Source organism: Rhagoletis zephyria, unplaced genomic scaffold (genome assembly GCF_001687245.7).
Source record: "Rhagoletis zephyria isolate East Lansing unplaced genomic scaffold, Rhagoletis_zephyria_1.1 Rzeph_scaffold_00249, whole genome shotgun sequence".
NCBI classification, from domain to species: Eukaryota; Metazoa; Arthropoda; class Insecta; order Diptera; family Tephritidae; genus Rhagoletis; species Rhagoletis zephyria.
The window spans coordinates 291,167-310,969 of NW_016157333.1; the positions used below are offsets into that span (position 1 = coordinate 291,167).

The following is a 19,803-nucleotide window of genomic DNA, read 5'->3' on the forward strand; positions in this document are numbered from 1 at the left end:
CTCACACACCTGCTCTGTGAAAGCACTCTTCAACAAACCGACATATGCAAGCAGTGGAACCATATCTCCCATTTATTTAGTATCGCCGGATTTGAGCGACCGATGCCCAGAAAGTACTTAAATTATGGAGGAAACACTTTTCCACCCTACTGAATGGTATCAGCACGGAAAGTGGCGGAGAAGGCGAAGCCGAGCACCAATCCATCGCCAGACTATGACGAGGTACGAATAGCAATTACGTTTCTGAAAAATAAAAAAGCTGCTGGAGCTATCAATAGAGCTATTCAAGTACGGCGAGGAGGGCATTATTGAAATCTTATGGAGAATATTGTCAGATTAATGCATGCCGACGTCTGGAATTTAAGGCCCCTATTATGAGTTGCATTCAATTTTCGACTGTAGTCGAAAGTGCTGAGCGAACGAATTTTCATTCGGTATTATGGCGCTCATTCGATGAAGAATAGCGCTATTGTGAATTTCGCTCGTTTAGGTTGTTCACAATAGTATATTTCTCACCGCTGAGAAGCTTTGTTTACAAATCGAGTAAAGTAAATAGTATGCTTATACATATATATTTATGTAAATTTGTTCTAATTAAAATGAAATAAAAAAGAAAGCGAGTTTACAAAAACGTGGTAAAATGAGTACAACGAGTTCTGGTTCAACGATTCGTCAGAGGATGAGAGCTTAGTAAACTAGCCAGGAGTAGCAAATGTTTAAGAGAGTTTAAGTTTATTAGTCTTTCGAATATATTTTGATATAAAATATATTTAAGAAATTTGTCTACAGATTCATTAAAAAGTTCCGACCATCTAAAGAGGCGTTTGTGAGCCAAATCTATTTAAAATATTTTAAAACTATCAACAGCGCTACGATTTTGTTCTCAGAGATCGTGCCAACAGAGTATTGGGATTTTCTTTCACAAGTAAAACCAGCCTTTCGAGCTTGTGTTTAGTATTCACGATGTTAGAACTGCATGAAATTAATAAAAAATGTTTAAAATTAGTGTCTAGCCGCCAAAATGTAAGAAAACATATACAAAATCATACATTTTTCACAATTTTCTAACACTTCGCTACACCATCGAAAGCAAAATTCTGTTCGACAGAAAATTCGATACTCAACGAAAATTTCGACACGCTTGCATAGCTCATAATACGAATTTCACTTTCGATCTTCGATAGCCAGCGAAGATCGAAAATCGAATGCGGCTCATAATAAGGGCCTAAGTGTGCTCTGCCCGCGCCAACTACCGCGAGATCAGCCTAGGCCATCTAAGCATAGGTTACAAGATCTTATCGAGTGTATTGTATAAAAGACTGAAGCCCACCGTCAACGAACGGATTGAACCTTATCGGTATGGCTTTAAACCAGGCAAATCCACTATAGACCATTTGTCTGTTGTTGTTGTTGTTGTAGCAGCATACAAATTCCCCAAAGACTTTTTGGGGAGTGTTGCTGGAGTGACAGTCCTTGGCCAGATATAAATCTGGGTCGTTCCGGTTACGTAGACCCGACTGTCGTGGGAACGGTTGTTGTTGTAGCAGCATACAAATTCCCCAAAGACCATTTGTCTATTCACAGTCGCTTTCGACAGCACGAAAAGCAATTGTATTTATGCCACGATGTTTGAATTTGGTATCCCCGCGAAACTAATATGGCTATGTAAAAGGACGTCGAGCAATACCACAGAATTGGAAAAGACCTCTCAGAGACGGGATTTGAGACAGGGCGACAGAGCTGCAGAAATGAACCGCTCAGGAACATTTTACTACAAGAGCGTGCAATTGCTGGGGTGTTGACAAACACCGCGAAGTCTGTTCTACCTTTTCCAAGTTGGATAAGGAAGCAAAGCAAATGGGTCTGGTGGTAAACGAGGACAAGACCAAGTAACTCCTCCTATCAAACAAACAGTCAGTGCATTCGCGGCTTGGCACCCACGTCATTGCTAGCAGTTATAATTTAGAGAAAGTAGATAATCTCTTTTCTTTGGGAATCAGCATTAAAACCGATAATAATGTCTGCATGGAAATCCAACGAGTAGACAATTCAAAAGTAAAATCCTCTCCCGACGTACGAAAACCACGCTCTAAATGTCACTCATCATGCCTGTGCTGGTGTATGGCGCGGAGGCATGGACAATGAAAACATCTGTTGAAGCGGCTCTTTGAGTATTCGAGATAAAGATTTTACGAGCCTTTACGCGCTGGCGACAGCGTGTACCGCAGACGATGCAACAATGAGCCGTGTGAGCTTTACAACGACATGGGCATAGTGCAGCGAATTAAAATACAGCGGCTCCGCTGGCGTAGCATTGTCGTTCGAATGGACACCGACGCTCCAGCTCTGAGTGGGTCTTGATGGCAGGAACAGAGGAAGAGCAAGGCCCCCAAGGTTGCTATGGAAAGACAAAGTGGAGAAGGACTTGGCTTCACTTGGCATTTCCGATTGGCGTCAGTTGGCACAGACGACAAACGACTGGCGTGCTGTGTTGAGCTCGCCCAAAATCACTTAGGCGGTTAAAGCGCCAAAGAAGAAGAATAATAAAATTTGGTGCTTACGCTTTTTTAAGTGTTAAGCCGAGCTTCTCCTACAATTTATTGTGTCCTAATGTTGTTATACAATAGATTTTATGAGAATATTTGTTATGGCGGAAATACACTCGGAGATTTAACATTGCCTGCAGAGAGGCGACCGTTGTTAGAAGAAACAGTTTTCTAATTTGACCCCTTTCAGACACGTCAAGTCTTGCTTTCAAGTCTGCTCGGTTCGTAGGCGAATGAGGTGATAAGAGAGGGGAAGACTTGACGTGTCTGAAAGGGGTCTTTACTGGCTAACCATAAAGGTGGGGCTGTTGTATGTAGCATGAGCTGTCAAAAATTAAAATATTCTAAGTGCTCTAGACTGCCCACAATGTGTAGCTATGGTTGTGGTGTATTATTGCTGATGTAGCTAGCGAAATAGCTTGTCGCTGTGGTACTACATTCTGGTTAGTCAGTTAGATGCTGCTCGCACCAGTGATCGACTCCAGGTCCTACGGAGTGGTAGTACGCACCTCTAATCATTTACCTAGCCACAGCAACGATTAAATACAATATACAGATGTTTGATATGGATAAATGAAACTTCGTAGTTGGAAAAGATTTTTATTGAGTTACAAAAATTTTAATATTGATACACACATTGGTAATATAATTTAGGACAGACACAAGCTGCGATATAAAATTGAAAATAAAAAATAATAATTCGTGTTAATAGATAAATGCACATTCTTTAAAAAAATGTAATTTCGTAAATATTTTCGTCGTTTGCAACTCCCACTGCAAAGAGTGACACGAAATGTGCAAAGCAAATCTTTTCTTTATTTTTAAAGGCTCAAATAAAATTAAATAACACATTTTTCGCACATTTTAACTGGATAAGTGGTTTTACCCACGGTTTTGGTTAATATTTTATCGTTTTTTGTGTGCTTTATTAAAATAAACATTGTGACAAAAAGCTGGATATGGCCGTGAAGGTAAATTTTAGTACATTTTTCAGTTTCCAAAAAAGTACAAATTTTAATTTATTCGATAAATAAATAAAACCAAAAAACAACAGATAGTTTAATTTCAATATATATATGTATATATGTGCATATCGTATGGAAAAAAAATTTCAACATATATGTTTAGGCGAAAACTTCTTTTCATACATCTTTTGAACTTTTTGATTTGTTCGATAAATAAATAAAACCAAGAAACAGTAGATAGTTTAATTTCAGTATATAAAATATGTATATATGTGCATATCGTATGAAAAAAAATTCTACATATACATATGTTTTGGTGAAAACTTCTTTTGATACATCTTTTGAACTTTTTGAAAAATAATGCACTATATCTTCACTTCCACAGAACACATTTAAGACATTTAGCTTCGTGTTTGAATGTGTATGTAAATCTTTTGAATATATGTATTTATAATGCTTATATGTAAATGTATGTATGCACACATAAACTTTATTTACACAACCCTTCAATATTTAATTCATGTTTTGCAGATTAAATGAGTTGCTTTTAAGACAAAATTTGGCTTAATCCGAACTTATATACATACACATGTATCTGTTTAATTTAAGATAATTTAAAGTTTCCGTAAATTCAACTGGCTAAATAGTTTTGTTAATCTGCCGTGTAGTTCTTGAAATAAAAATTCACTTACAATCAATTTTATTTGCAGCGAAAAAAACGCTGGCGTTGGTGAATATGTGCGAATGCGTTTGTGTTTTGTTGCTACTTAAGAAAGTACAAAATACAAGTGTGTGCTTTACACGCCTTCATATATGGAGTATATTTTGAAAATTGTAAATGTTATAGTATATACATATACACAAAAAATGTATGCAAATCACGAAGTAGTACAGTTGTTATAGTTTCAAGCATATTTCTTTATATTTTTTGTTACTTGAATTTCGTTTATTTCTTTATTATTATTTATAATCTTCAAGAATTTGTGTTTAAGACTAGCGTCATCTTACTATATTTTATTAAATGCCAAATTCTTCAAAACCACATTCTTGTAGAGTATTCAAAAAAGGTCCTTGATCTTATTGAATGTGTTAATTTCAAGGTCTATCTAAGCTTTTTGAAAATCGTTTTTCCTAAATTTATCGTTGTTATATTCCGATTGTTCTTTTGTCGCATTTTTTTAAATCTTTGGTTTAAGAATTTTGACACCTTTACCTTTTTATGCAGTTCGTGTGGGTTTTCATACATTATTGTTGTTGTTGTTTTGTAGAAGCATAGTGTTTTTTTTTTTAATTTAGCCAGCATGCACAGACTGAAATGAACAAAAAAGAACGTGTAAATAGCAAATTAAATTGATTTGTGTTTAATTGTGCTTAGAAATTTTAAGACACACATAATTTTTTTAAATTTTACCATTTTTTACTTCCGAGTTTTTATATGATTGTAAAACTTTTTATTATAGATAAATTTTAAATTTTAAACTTGCCAAATTTATATATATTGTAGGTTTTACCGTTTTTTTTATCATTTTCAATAAAAAATCGGCAAATTATTTTAATTTTTGGTTTCTAAAATTGTGCATCCAAGGCGAATTAATATAAGGTGATAGCAGAATTCCAAAAACAAAAATTTGCATTAGTTTGTTTTTGCTTTGTCAAAATCTGTATGTGTGGAAATTCAAACAAATTTTTTTAATTTGACATTCGAAGCCGTGGGACGAAACACATTCACAAAATCAGCTGATCTACCACCACCATCTTATATTAGGTGCGTTCGTTTAAAATCTCCAACAGAAACCAACCAACTGCCAAATTCCGGCGAAATGTCATCTGTTCGCTCACAAGAGAGAAATATCCAAAATAGTACGCGAACAGAAAATTTGCAGAAACTTGCAAGTTAGACGAACAGCTGATATAATTTTTGTTTACATACAAAAGTGTAAAATTTAAAACGTACGAAAAGTCATCGCAAAGTGTTATACTGACACAGTTTATTGATTAAACAAATAACTACTTATTTCTTACAAGTTTAATTAGTCGCATTTTGTAATTTTTATCTTCTAAACCATCAAATTAAATTTTGTGATTTGCGTGAATGCCAACCAGCTGTTTTTGATCAGCTGTTTCCCTGTTGGCAAATTGCTGTTGGCAAAAATTTTTCCAACAGAAACTAACAGCTTCCCTCAAAATGAAATGTCACTTTGCTCTCTCAATTTCCCCTACTTTGCAAGTTTTTTGCGTACGCGAACGCAAAAACGTGTAAGTTTTGGTTAAACATGAACAATTAACAGCTACGCGAACGAACCTATTAATTCGCGTTGACAAAGATGTGTATTTATTAGGGTGGTCCAAAAACACATGAGAAAAAGTAAAGTTGGAATTTTTATGCTCTCACCCCCTAGGATTGTTCTATACCGAGAAAAAGTATACCCCTGTTTTTTTATTTTGAAATCAAAAAATATTTAGCGGTCGCTCAAAGCGCGGGGTATACTTTTTTACGATATAGTACAATCCTAGGGGGTGATGGCATTACAATCCCGACTTTACTGTTTTTGGACCGACCTAAGATTTATTCATGGTGTTGCTGGGATATAAAATAGAAAATCAAAAACTTTTGTTTACTTTTAAATCAAACTAGCAATAGTATTAGATGTGTCAGTATTGCGACAAGCTCTAGAAATGCATCGTTGCTTTAATAACATAGCAATTAAGTCTTTTGATTCCACGTAGCGTTTTGAAAATAAATACTACCATTTTCTACTTTTTCTCTTTACTACTGCCCTACGCCTTTCATTGTTTGCTCTTTTAAATAAATTCAGAATTTGGACGTACCCGGGCAATGTCGACCCCAGTAATGTTCTTAACCAATTCTGGCACTTTGTTGACGATCTGCAATACTTCACCAGTCAATTTGGCAGCGCCGATCTCACCCTGTCCACTGGAAACCATGGTAATCTTCTTAGCTTGCGATAATGGCGCAGCAACCTCGGCGGCAATCTATTATATTACAGTAAATTACCGGTAAATATTACACACGTTACAACAACAAATGTGAATCACCTTAGGCAAAGTTTCCAATAACATTTCAACCATGGCCGCTTCACGGTACTCACGCCAAGCTTCGGCCTTTTGTGCCATTTGTACAGCTTCAGCTTTAGCCTTTGCTTCGATGGCAAATGCTTCAGCTTCACCACGAATTTTAATCTAAAAAGAAATCATAAAGTTAAAAAAAGAAATACTATTTTAACCGAAAACTGCCAACATGCATTTAACTACATAGCATACCGATTCAGCTTCTGCTTCTGCTTCCATAACGACGCGCATTTTATTTGCTTCAGCTATTTTTTCCAAACGGAATTTCTCAGCTTCAGCTGGTCGACGTACAGTAGCCTCTAACTCCTTCTCGCGACGCTGTATTTCCTGCTCTTGTACGGCGATTTCCTGAGTACGTTCAATTACTTTCACTTGCATTTGTTCCTCCTTGATACGTTGTTTGGTTTTTGCCGCCTGCAGCTCATAAGCCATTTCCGCTTCGGCTTTCTTCGTTTGCACCTCCACATCGTAGGCGGCTTTCTTCAACTCGAAATCACGTTGTGCCTTGGCGATTTCGGTGTCGTTGAGAAAACGCGAAGCCATACGTTGCTCCTCAGCGATGGCCTCTTTAATTTGTGCATCACAACGCGCCTCAGCTTCACCGATGCGAGCATCGCGTTTAACCTCAGCAGTGCGAGCCATGCCCAAAGATCTAAGATATCCCTGAAACATATTAAGATATAACACATATGAATTTATTAGTAGCTTCATTAGCTAATAACTAAGTGTTATTGTGGATGTAATCAAGGCAAGGATGTAACAAAGTATGCGGGGTAACAAAAGGTAAATATTCACTTTTACGTATTGTTTGATTGAGAGTTAGTTAAGTATACATTTTTAAAACATCTTGCAAGTGTTTTTTTACACATGTTCAGTTCTTCAAATAACGGATAATCACGTATCAATATAACAATGAAAACTTAGAACATGTATTATCATGTAATTTTAATAGTCAATGAAAAACTTTTAAAATACAATTCCAGAACAAAGTCAGTGCAAATTTTTTAATTGCAAATAGTTCTGATGTGGATTTAGATTTTCATTTTCAGTTATAAATTCTAAACAATTAATTGTTTAAAAATGCGAAATCATTAAGTCAAAATTTTGTTATACATACAACATACATATTTATATATATATACATTGCATTCATACACATATATGAATGTATATATACATTGCATGTACAAAATAAGTGTAAAAATCTGTACATATATACATTAGTATTTTTCTATTATTTTTTTAAGATTTTTTTTTTTATTATCATGTATGAACATCAATACAAAACTATGCTAATACATTTTTTATAGTTTTACATATTAAACGTACCTTTGAATCACCCTTCATCACAAATAACGTAATTTGTAAAAACCACATTAAGTACGCATTCACCATTCCGAAAAAAGAAGAGATTATTTAGAGCTGAAAGTCATTCAAACTAACTACTCACAAATAATTTCAATCATGAAAGTGAAAGGAAATTTTTGCTGATTGAATTAATAATTTACATAAAATATACTTATGCAAAAAAAATAGCAACTTTCTTAGAAATTAAAATGATTAAAAAATTACATTAAAATAAAAAAAAAAAAAATAAAACAAAACTAAGAAAAGCAACTTAAAAGAAAAGAAGGAAAATATACGCAATTTATAAAGTTAAGTAAATAGGTTTAAACATTTGCATATAAAATTGAAAAAAGTGCGATTAGTACAAACGATATGAGTATGTATGAATATACTACAGTTGCTGATATTTGATTTCGAAAAAAAAAAACAAAAGGATGCGGAAATAAATATTATTTAGTTTCGAGTAAAATTTTATCTAGTAAATGTTAATGTACATATGTTACCTAATGCTATTAAGTACATATTTAAAAACTCACTTCTTCATCACGGAGATCTTTAATGGTGTACGAGACAACGGTTATGCCCATGTTGGCCAAGTCGGACGAAGCCACTTCGAATACTTGTTTACTGAATTTTTTTCGATCTTTATAAATCTCTTCAACCGTCATGGAGCCCATAATGGCACGCTGATGTCCTTCTAGCGTAACCAATGCGATATGCTGTATTTCAGATTCGCCTTTACCGAGAAATTGTTCGCATGCGGTCAATAACATATCTTCATTTTGACCCTGAATCTTTACTTGTGCAATGCCAGTTACCGAGATGGGAACGCCCTGACTAGTATAAACACAGGGACTCTCCACTTGCAAAGTCATAGTGTTAAGGGAAATTCTGTGAAGAAGATATTATTTAAAATATTGTTGAACTTCGGAGTTAAAAACCAAAAACTTACCTTTGTACGCGCTGTATGGTAGGCCATACAAAAGCTCGACCGCCAGGCACCAACAGTGGCTTCATATGGCAGCATCCTGTGCGGAAGATATGAATGTATGTGAGTACGTAAATACATATAGGTATAATTGTTATAATTTAAATTAGTTATGTAAATATTTTAATACACACATCGATAAAAATATACGTAGGCACATGTAAATATTTAATATACATAAATCGTCGTTTGAAGTACAAAACCGCGTATCGTCATTCTGCAAAGCCGCGTAACTGACATTTTTTGCATTAGATTTGCTCGCACAAGCTCTTGGCTCAATCCTTATCTAATCGTCCTGAAATATATGTAGGTACTTGCCAGAAATATGATTGCTTTATAAAAGAGAGAACCATTTCGAAATACGACTGTTTTTAGTATCTACAAAATAATTTATGCAACCTCACATACGCGGTTTTGTATTATCTTCATTTGTATGTATGTATGTATTTACGTTTATATGCATATAAGCGGCTACCGAGCTCATTCAATAACAATTATTAATACCCATAAATATGTACATATTGCAGTATTACGCCCATTTATCAAGGTCATTACAAAAGTCCTAATTTAATTATTTAAATACTTTTGCCTGTTGCAAAGAACATTTGTATGTACATAAATTTAAATTAGGATAACTGGTACAGTAGTATATAACGCATAAAAAAATCAATAAATCCTCAAATGACGTCACATACCTACAAATTCACTTTCTTTGCTGCCCTTAGAATTCCAATTTGAAGTTAATTTTTGCATAAAATGCTTACCCGAAACTACTAGCGCCTCGTTGGGGCCACAGGTTACAAATCCCCACGTCATTTTAGGTCAAAATTGTTGTTAAAAGTTTTAATTTCACTTTCAAGATGCTGTAATAAGAATTTATCTGCAGGATGCAACGAATTTTTCAACTCCTTTCGCCTAAAATAAAATAGTACTAAATACAATGAAAATAAACACCGCTTTGACAGGTTTTTAAGAGAGAATGTAAAATAAGAGAACGTAAACCAGATATATTCCAGAGCAGCATAATCTAAGTACTAAAATTTCCAAGAGTTGCCGTTGCACATGTGTTTTAAAGCGAATCTTCTAAAAGCCTCAAAACTCCCAACAAAACCCGTTGTTTTCAAATATGCTAATAAACTACATACAAAAGTATTAGGTCCAATCCAGGTCTTCCTCGGACTAAAACTAATAAAACTGTCAAAAAATAAAAATTCGCTCAGAGCGAGAAAGTAAAAAATGGTAACTTCTGACAACTTCAACATAACCCCCAAATTTTGGTTATAAATTTTAGCTTTGTATGTAAATACAGCCAGCACATACCTTTAAATATCCAAATTTACATTCCAATTCATTAGAAACCACTTAAACATTACATTAAATACTTTTCGACATGCATTAGCAGCCTGGACTTTATTTTGTTTACAATTTGGTTGTCAAACACACCCATTTGACATATTTACCAGAATTTATCAGCAAAAAATTCTTGGACTATAACTGGTACTTCTGACAGAGATAAGACCTCATTTACTCTCTTTTATGTCCTCTCTATAGTCAAAGAACCGGGTACGAAATCGAATATACCAGTAAAATCTGACAATTCTGACTATTTCTGAATAGTCCAGACTCGTACGGGATCGTAACTATATTAAAATCTTAGTAATATAAATAACTAACATTTCAAGGTTCTCTTACTTTTTTTTGTGGGGTTTTGAGTAGGTTGGCCGGTTTATAGAAAACCAACGCCAGGTTATTCCTCTGCTTTCCAAATATATATCTTAGTATGTTATATTTGTATCACGTGTCTTATTATTTTCAATTCTTTATTTCTCTTTAAAATATTTCTTCTTTTGTTCCGTGGAACAGTTATGTACATATGTTAGTAAATCTTTGATTTCACAGTTAATTGTTCATACGACAGTACCGTTTCAACGGTACGCTTTATTATTTTCATTAACTTCCAATATTAATTTTATTTATGTTAACATCTATTACATTACATATGTAATTATTAAATTATTAAAACTTTTTATGTTATTTTTAATGAAGCGACTTCATTTTATGTATATTAATCAAATATTTGCATTTGCATATTCGTCGAGGAGCCATTTTGACCCGGGTTCTCCTTTGTATTAAAAGCCTACAGTAAACTTGCATGGTAAACTTGGAAGAAAGGTTTTTTGAGTTCTAAAGTTTCTTGTTGAAACCTGGCAATACTACGAGCGTGACAACAAATCAGTTGTTTGCAAACCATGGTTTTCAACAGCTGTTTACTTTCATGTAGCCGGTTTTCAGTGCGCTTTTTTATTGTTTTGTCCAATATAAAATAATATATTTATTTCAACCAAAGTTTTGATAAATTAAAAATGGATACAGAAATATTAGAAGCAGTTAATAGCTTCCTGGTAGGTTCACTAAACTCTGATTAAAGTTACTTTTACAACTGTGTTTACATATTTCGTAGAAAGTGGAACCGATTGAGGAGGCGTTCCTCAGCGTTATTGTCTACAAACCGAACGGCGAGGAGGAGAAGTCCTGTTCATTTACTGAAACCATTTGTAAGTACCCAGCTGGAAACGACTACTATCTTTGCTGAATCATGACATCGAATCTTTTTATTTGCATAGTGCGTAAATTCGAGGAGGTACCTCAGGACAACAAAGAGGGTTTGGTGCGACAATATTTGCAACGTGCGGCAACTGCAACAAACATTTCGCGTCTGCGTGTGCTAATGAATACACTGGGTAAATTAGCGGAGGCACATGCTATAACGGCAAGGTGACAGTGTTAAACTCAATTTCCTCAGGTTTTAATAATTCCTATCCTATACAGAATGCTCTGCGATAAGATTTTGCTATGCGACAGACTCGTTTATGAGAACGCAAATTTTTGGATTGAGAGCTTCAAAATAATTAAACGCGTCTTATCGCTGGTAGATTACAAAGGAGTGCGTGAAATAATGAAGGTATGAAGATAGATTATATCTTATCCCAGCTTAAATTATTTACCAAATTTATTGCAGATGTGTCGTGATAAAGCCCAAACATTTCCCGTTAACATAAACGTCAGTTTTTTACCACAACTACAGGCGCTGAAAGATACATTAAACTACATATTTGATCGTAATAATTGTCTACTGCCAGGCTATTTTATTGCCAATGAAATAATGAAGCCACCACCATATCACTGGGTAGTTATCATTAAATATTTTGTTAGCAGTAACTGAAAACGACTTTCAAAACTTCCAGACAATTAACAAAATGATGACTGATTTCATGGAGGAGTTTCGCAGGACCGCGCAAATGGTGTCAATCATAGGGCACTCACATATGTTACCTATTGTTGAGTGTTTCGGTTATGCCGATCATATGATGAACTCATGGAAATTAGATCCGAATACTTTACGCTTCGTTTTCAAAGGCAATCTTCCTTATGACTCAGATTTGCTAGAAGAGCAAACAAAACTTTTGCGTTATGTGCTTGATCAGCCATATTCCAAGGAGATGGTCTCCGTTATGATGAGTTTGCAGAAGCAACAAAAGCAACGTTGCAATGCGCTCGAGGAACAGTTGGTTAATTTGATCATATCTGCCATGGAAATGACCGAGAGCAATGACTCTATGATGGGTAGTAGCTTCAATGTTTATGAAGAGCAAACCTCCATGAACGAATGGGTATGGCTACACTTATCGTCACAGCTGATATACTTTGTTCTCTTTCAGTTCGTAAGTTTTTCACACATAGTGACTGCATTGTATGAAAAGGTAAATACCATTGCATTTGAATGTGGTTCTGGCTTTAAATTTTTTTATTAACGTTTTTAGCTCTCCAAGAAGGAATTGCGAAAGGGACGCGATCAGCTGATGTGGATACTATTGCAATTTATATCTGGTAGCATACAAAAGAATCCAGTATGTAGTACTAAAAAAATTACAAAAAAAGGATATATCATTAACTCTCATTACATATTCATATGACTCGTTAATAGATAGCTAATTTTCTACCAACATTCAAGCTGTTTGACTTGCTTTATCCTGAGCAGGAACCACTAAAATTACCAGATTGCACAAAATCCTCATTATTGCGACAGGTAATTTCTTATAAAAAACATAAATCATTTTCGAATAGAAATTGTTAACAGCGTTCTATTCGCAGATGGCGCCCATTTGTATTTGGATACACCTGATGAAAAAGGCTAGACTGGAGAATATGAATATTAATAGACCATTACCAATTGCATTAAAAAATCATCACGAGTACGTTTGATTTCCAGACTTCTTTAGTTTACGTCAATTAAATGTTTTATTTGCCTACAGTTTTCTACAGCACCTTGTTATGCCAAATACAATGATGTCTATGAGTTTGGGCAACGATTTCCGTATTATACTCATATGTAATGCATATTCAACAAATCAAGAGTATTTTTCACGTCCAATGAATATACTTACCGAAGCGTTAAATGGAAATGCTAAAACTGCAGCTGGCGGGCAACTACCCTCAGCACCGTTCTCTATGGTTGTTTTAGACAGCTTAACTGTACACAGTAAAATGTCGCTAATACATAGGTAATGCAAGAACATACTTTTTTCGAAATTAGCAGCGTAATTATTATGATTGATGTTTCACAGCTTTTTTACGCAAATGATTAAACAAGCGCAGGCCAAAAGCTCAATACCTGCACCAGCTTTAGTAGAAACCTATGCCCGACTGCTCGTTTACACCGAAATCGAATCGCTGGGCATTAAAGGATTCTTGCGTAAGTTATTCGGAAGAAATCAAATCATTCTTAATATATATATATAATTTATTGCTTTTTCATTAACTTTTTTAGAGCAATTGCTGCCCGCTGTTTTCAAGCACCAGGCCTGGGGCATACTACATACGCTGCTGGAAATGTTCCTATATCGTTTACATCACATACCAACACAATATCGCCTTCAGCTGCTTTCACACTGTACGGTCGTTTCGCCGCAAACCAATAAAATGCAATTGAATTTGTGGTGAGTACGAACGAATATTGAGAAATGAAGTGTCTTTTTTATTTCTTAATCCTTCCTTAGTTTCGAATCGACAGCTTTGCGTCTAATTACCGGACTAGGCTCAGTAGAAATGCAGCCACAAATGTCTCGCTATTTTAGCGAAAAACCACCTGGTTCTGTCGCATCGAGCGAGAGTGAGGAACTGAATCGTGTGCTGATACTAACGCTGGCACGTTCAATGCACATGACTGGACTCGGTGGGTATTTCTTTTTTTAAAAACCTTTAAACATTTTATAATTTCCGCTTTTTCTTATCATAGGCGACGAACTGCAGCCTTGGTGTAAAGAGCTACTCAATATTATAATGCAAAATACACCGCATTCATGGGCGTCGCACTCACTGGCTTGCTTTCCGCCTGCTTTAAATGAGTTTTTTGTACAAAATAATCATCCTTTGGAGAATAAGCAGTTGCTTAAAAAATCCGTCGAGGAAGAATATCGTAACTGGACATCGATGTCAAATGACAACGACATTATGAATCATTTTATACGGCCCAGCACAAATCCACTTTTCCTTTGTTTACTTTTCAAAATGATTTGGGAAACGGAAAATGTCAGTCCAGTGGCGTATAAGTACGTACTCGTAATATAAAAGTGTATTGCATTCAATTTGACAAATTTGTTTTGTAGAATTTTAGAGGGCATTAGCGCCCGCGCACTTTCAGCACATTTGCGCAAGCTATGCGACTATTTAGTTGGCGAGGTGGCCAATAGCAATGGCAAAGATTTCATACACAAATGTGTCGATACCATTAATAACATGATTTGGAAATATAATATTGTTACAATTGACCGCGTTGTACTTTGTTTGGCCTTGCGCACCCAGGAGGGCAATGAAGCACAGGTTTGCTTCCTTATTATACAATTGCTCCTACTTAAAACATCAGAATTACGCAACCGTATACAGGAGTTTTGCAAAGAGAACCATCCTGATCATTGGAAGCAAAATAATTGGTTGAGTTATTAAAGCATATACACATCTCAACAAAAAAAGAAGAAAATATATACAAATTTGTCTTTTGTTTAAAACTATTCAGGCACGAAAAGCACTTATCATTTCATCAGAAATATCCTGAGAAATTTGCACCTGATGAATCGGCATCACATCCCCCATTGCCTGTTTATTTCTCAAATGTATGTCTGCGGTTTTTGCCAGTGCTGGATATTGTCGTACATCGCTTCATTGAATTGCCCATACAGCATGTGCATCAAATCTGTGAAGTCATATTGGATCATTTGAGCGTTCTGTATAAATTTCATGGTACTTTAAAATTATATAAAATATGTTTTCGCACGCATAGCTACTATTGATTAAATCTTTTCCGAATTTCAACTTTTCTTGCATAGATCGACCTATTACCTATTTGTACAACACATTGCATTTCTACGAGCGCATTTTACGTGAGCGTCCTTCGCTTAAAAAGAAATTGGTAAGCTTCTGCAAGAAGGAAAAGAAAAATTGGGTTCGTATAAATATCGTACTTTACAGGTGAGCGCCATAACCGGTGCCTTCTGCGACATACGGCCACCAAATTGGTGTGTTAGTGAACCATACAAAATGTTTTTGCAAAATCAAGAATTGCTTTGGAATCCTGAACTCAATTACTATATAAACTTAGTGCGACGTCTTTCAGATAGTAAGTTTGATATTATTTATTGATTGCAAAAATTTACTTTTAAGTCCTTTACTATAGCAATAACGGGCAAAAATCTCTTCTTCAACACCGACTGGCGCTTCAATGAATTCCCCAATGCGCCAGCACATGCACTCTATGTTACATGCGTTGAGCTACTCAGTTTGCCAATAGCGCCCTCAATTGTAGCAAATAATGTGGTGGATGTTATTGTAAAGGGTTATTCATTGATTCCACAAAAAGAGATACATAATTACATCAATGCTGTGGGCATAATACTCGCTGCTCTGCCAGAGACACATTGGAGTGTAATCTATGATCGCTTGCAGGAGGCATTAAATTCGCCAAAAATGGTGAAATGGACTTATCGTTTTACGGCCTTTGAACTTTTCAATTTCAAGACTGTTTGTGAATCAATGATTGAGAAGAGCTATGTATTAATACTGGCAGTGGCGCACTCTATATTCCATCACATGGGTGGTTTTAAGTTGGCCTCAATGACGAAGTTAGTGCTTAATTCATTTATTTTTTGCTATTATACAAATTTAATATATTTACATATGTATGTATTGGTTCGCTTATTTAGATATCTTGCTGAGAAACTGAAACCCTGTGTGCGCACCGAGCAACAGCTTGTTTTCTTGTGCCATGTATTTGGACCCTTTTTGCAGCGTATCGACTTGGAGAAGCCCAACACTGTCGCTGGTATTGCAATAATGATATATGAAATGCTTGATGTGGTCGATAAGGCGCATGGACAAGCCCCGCTCGAATACATAGACACGATTTGTGATTTCCTGTATGTACATATCCCCAACTTATAAAAGTTATTATGCTTTCATGTAAGTGCTTTCCTTTTCAGCTACCACATAAAGTATATTCATGTCGGCAATGTCATCAAAAATGAGTCGGAAGTAATAATCAAGCGTCTTCGACCTGCTTTGCAACTGCGCCTGCGTTTTATAACGCGCTTAAATATCGAAGACATTAACACGGAGAAGAAGTAAACAATAAGTTTATACATTTTAAAAGACATTAATTTTCGTAATACATACAAACAACATCCTTTTTCTCCCTTTTAGCCTCAATCTGCCACTTGTACAACAGCAACAGCAACAGCAACAACAGCAGCAACATCCACCACCAACTCAGCAACAGTTAGCTGCTGCCGTACAACAGCAAGCGCAGCAACAGCAGCAACTTCAACAACAACAGCAGCAAAAGGCGAATATGGTGAACGCCCAGAGCCAGCAACAGCAACAGGTGCAAATGCAGGCAGGGGGCAATGCTCAACCGCAGCAGCAGCAACAGCCCTCACAACAGCAACAGTCACAACAACACCAGCAACAGCAACAACAATCCCAACAAAATGTACCAATGGTTGCAGTGGGCAGTGGCAGTGGTGCTGCAGGAGGTGGCAACGCGCCTGGTAATCATCCACAAATGGCTAATTACAATTTAATGGCGCAGCAGCAGCAACAACAACAACACCAACAGCAGCATATGGCTGCAAATATGGGCCAGCACCAACCACAACAAATGCAATACTTTATGCAAAACATGCCACCCCGCTATTGAGTTGACGTTGGTAGTGCGCATTTGCTTAGAATTATTAAGTATTGGCTAGATATTTCGCATCGCAAACGCATGTTCGTTTATAAGAAGACTTTAAAGTGTGTGTGTTTTTATATATATTAGGAAATAAAATATTTTATATGTATACGCTAAAATATATTTTAATTTTGAATATTATTCCAATATTTTTGTTTGTTTATTTTTTCTTGAGAGCGGCTAGACTTATTTGACTATTTTTAGTTTTTAATGATTCGCAGTCACTCAAATAGGGTTTTTTATACGCAGAAAAATTGCCGGAAAAAAGGAAAATTTTGGAAAAACTGGAAGGACTTTTTTAAAAACAGGTTTTATTTCTAAAGAAAGACAATAGCTCACGAATATATATTCATATATATAACTAGAAGTGCCAGTAACTAAGGGTTTTTTTTTCTTTTTTAGAGTCGCTATGATTTTTTCAAACTTATCACGTCGAGTAACCCACTGGGAAAATAGTTAAGCACATTACGAGGTAAATTCCTACTTACATAACGCGGCCACGACCCACAGTGGTTCGGATAGCAGATCTAGCTGGACGAAAGTCAAAATTTTTTTGTTTTTAAAATACTTAATGGTACTTGGAATACATTCCTGACAACACATTCAAATAGAAATTGCATTTATTAAAGCATTAACATATGAAATCCAACAAAAAAAGGTAAGTCAAAGCCGCCTATTTGAGAACTCTATTTTAAAAGCTGAAATTTAACTTAAAAGATTGCTAATTGCACTCACAGATATTTGCATAATTGCAATTTGACTTTATAAACAAAAAATTACACTTATTCCGCTATAGATTCAGAGGTCATAACGCAATTTATGTCCACATTGGTATAAGCAAATTTATTCTGAAAAATAGTCGTTTTGATTAATTAAAAAAAAATAAATTAAAGAGTTGAAAAAGTAAAGGCCGCCGAAGGCCGTTATTAAACCACTTGCATACCCACTGGGAAAATAGGTAAGCACCTTACGAGGTAAGCCATGTTTTCTTTCAGTTTTTAGTACCAAAATTGTCATCATGGCCAATGTCATCTACTAGTAAAGCACAAAATGAACACCTCCAACGACACATTACGTTGTCAGTTGCAAAGTAACGTGCAGCCGAAGTTATCTCCAAGCGCCGAACTACTCCGAGCGACTTCTCTGCATTANCCTTACTTTTACAAAGGCATGGCCGCCTTATGTAAGTAGGAATTTAGAATGTACATTTGGTATCAGACATACTTCTGAGCCGCTTTACAAAGTAAGTTACGTGTAATGCAGAGCAGTCGCTCGGAGTAGTTCGGTGCTTGGAAATAACTTCGGCTGCACGTTATTTTGCAACTGACAACGTAATGTGTCTTCGGAGGTGTTCATTTTGCCCTTTACTAGTAGATGACATTGGCCATGATGACAATTTTGGTACTAAAAACTGAAAGAAAACATGGCTTACCTCGCAAGGTGCTTACCTATTTTCCCAGTGGGTAGCTCAGCTGATTTTGTGTATGTGTTTCGCCGCACGGCTTCTGATATCAAATTGAAAAATTTTGTTTGATTTTCTACACACGCTCTTACAGATTTTGACAGTTTATGCCGCCAAAGCAAAAACAAAATACATGTAAATTTTTGTTTTTGTACTCCTGCTATCACCTTATATTAATTCGCCTTGGTAATTATTAACAGGAATGTATTTGAATATAAATATAAGATCAGTGGCGGATCCACGGGAAGAAGGGGGGTGGGGGTTGTGTGTTAAAACAGAAAAATACTTGGAGTTATAAAAACTTTGGTTATGTAAGAATTAAAAAAAATAGTAACTCGCAAATTTTCTGCTTTCTGAAATTAAAAAATTATACAACAGGCATGCAACTCTTTAAGCGCTGTTATAAAGTTTTTTCTGAAATTTATTTGTGTTTCTTGCTGTGATCTTAAATTTTAGTCATGGTAAATAAAATCTTAAGAAGTGAGTTGTTTGACATTTGGAGAGGTGTTGCTGAAACTTCTAAAAGACAACAAGCTGTCCGTGATTATGTGATTAGTAAAAGTAGAAATATCTGATGAAAATGCTCGTTCCGAAGTAAATTAAGTAAATGACTTTAGATTCGTAATCAGCGACCCAGAAAACCTCCAGATACCCAGTTTCATAGAAATCTACCGATTTTTTTAAATTTTTGTCCGCCATATTGGATCCGCCATTTTGAATTTTTGGTAAATGACTTTAGACATGTAATCAGCGACCCAGAAAACCTCCAGATACCCAGTTTCATAGAAATCTACCGATTTTTTTTTTTAATTTTCGTCCGCCATATTGGATCCGCCATTTTGAATTTTTGGTAAGTGACTTCAGATTCGTAATCAGCGACCCAAAAATTCCCTAGGTAAGAAGTATTTGTTTAAATAGTTTCGTCCAGCTAGATTTGCGATACGAACCACGGTGCGACTTTGTTAAAGTAATGCTTGATTTCCACTAGGCATTAAATGGCAAAAATGACAAATGATAAAGTCGGGCATTAAAAAATAATCGTATCATTACATTTAAAAAATAGACATAAAGTTCATTTCCACATGGCATATTTTTTAAATGGCATACATTCCTTGTCATTTCAT

General features: G+C 35.5%; 2 protein-coding genes across 4 annotated transcripts; one reads left to right on the plus strand and one right to left on the minus strand.

Annotated features, from left to right (window-relative positions):
• Positions 1-3,541: 3,541 nt before the first annotated feature.
• Flo1 (flotillin-1) lies at positions 3,542-9,905 on the minus strand. 2 transcript variants are annotated; one of them, XM_017609715.1, is made up of 8 exons: positions 9,701-9,905; positions 8,901-8,976; positions 8,485-8,839; positions 7,931-7,942; positions 6,794-7,264; positions 6,569-6,712; positions 6,341-6,505; positions 3,542-4,821 (listed from the first exon to the last, which is right to left on the minus strand). In XM_017609715.1, exons 1-8 carry the CDS (start codon positions 9,750-9,752, stop codon positions 4,804-4,806), a joined length of 1,293 nt encoding a protein of 430 aa, XP_017465204.1. In that variant the 5' UTR covers positions 9,753-9,905; the 3' UTR covers positions 3,542-4,803. The 2 variants fall into 2 exon arrangements, with proteins under 2 accessions (XP_017465204.1, XP_017465205.1); XM_017609716.1 differs by lacking the exon at positions 7,931-7,942 and having other exon boundaries at positions 9,701-9,904.
• A 1,201-nt stretch (positions 9,906-11,106) lies between these two features.
• Positions 11,107-17,327, plus strand: MED23 (mediator complex subunit 23). Of its 2 annotated transcripts, XM_017609727.1 has the most exons (23): positions 11,107-11,338; positions 11,398-11,491; positions 11,561-11,711; positions 11,766-11,898; positions 11,956-12,123; positions 12,182-12,607; positions 12,656-12,697; positions 12,758-12,844; positions 12,922-13,023; positions 13,089-13,189; positions 13,250-13,498; positions 13,562-13,689; positions 13,765-13,933; positions 13,994-14,169; positions 14,233-14,545; positions 14,603-14,926; positions 15,010-15,233; positions 15,320-15,402; positions 15,462-15,609; positions 15,667-16,111; positions 16,193-16,405; positions 16,469-16,609; positions 16,689-17,327. In XM_017609727.1, exons 1-23 carry the CDS (start codon positions 11,300-11,302, stop codon positions 17,182-17,184), a joined length of 4,452 nt encoding a protein of 1,483 aa, XP_017465216.1. In that variant the 5' UTR covers positions 11,107-11,299; the 3' UTR covers positions 17,185-17,327. The 2 variants fall into 2 exon arrangements, with proteins under 2 accessions (XP_017465216.1, XP_017465215.1); XM_017609726.1 differs by having other exon boundaries at positions 11,108-11,338; positions 12,182-12,697.
• Positions 17,328-19,803: the final 2,476 nt, after the last annotated feature.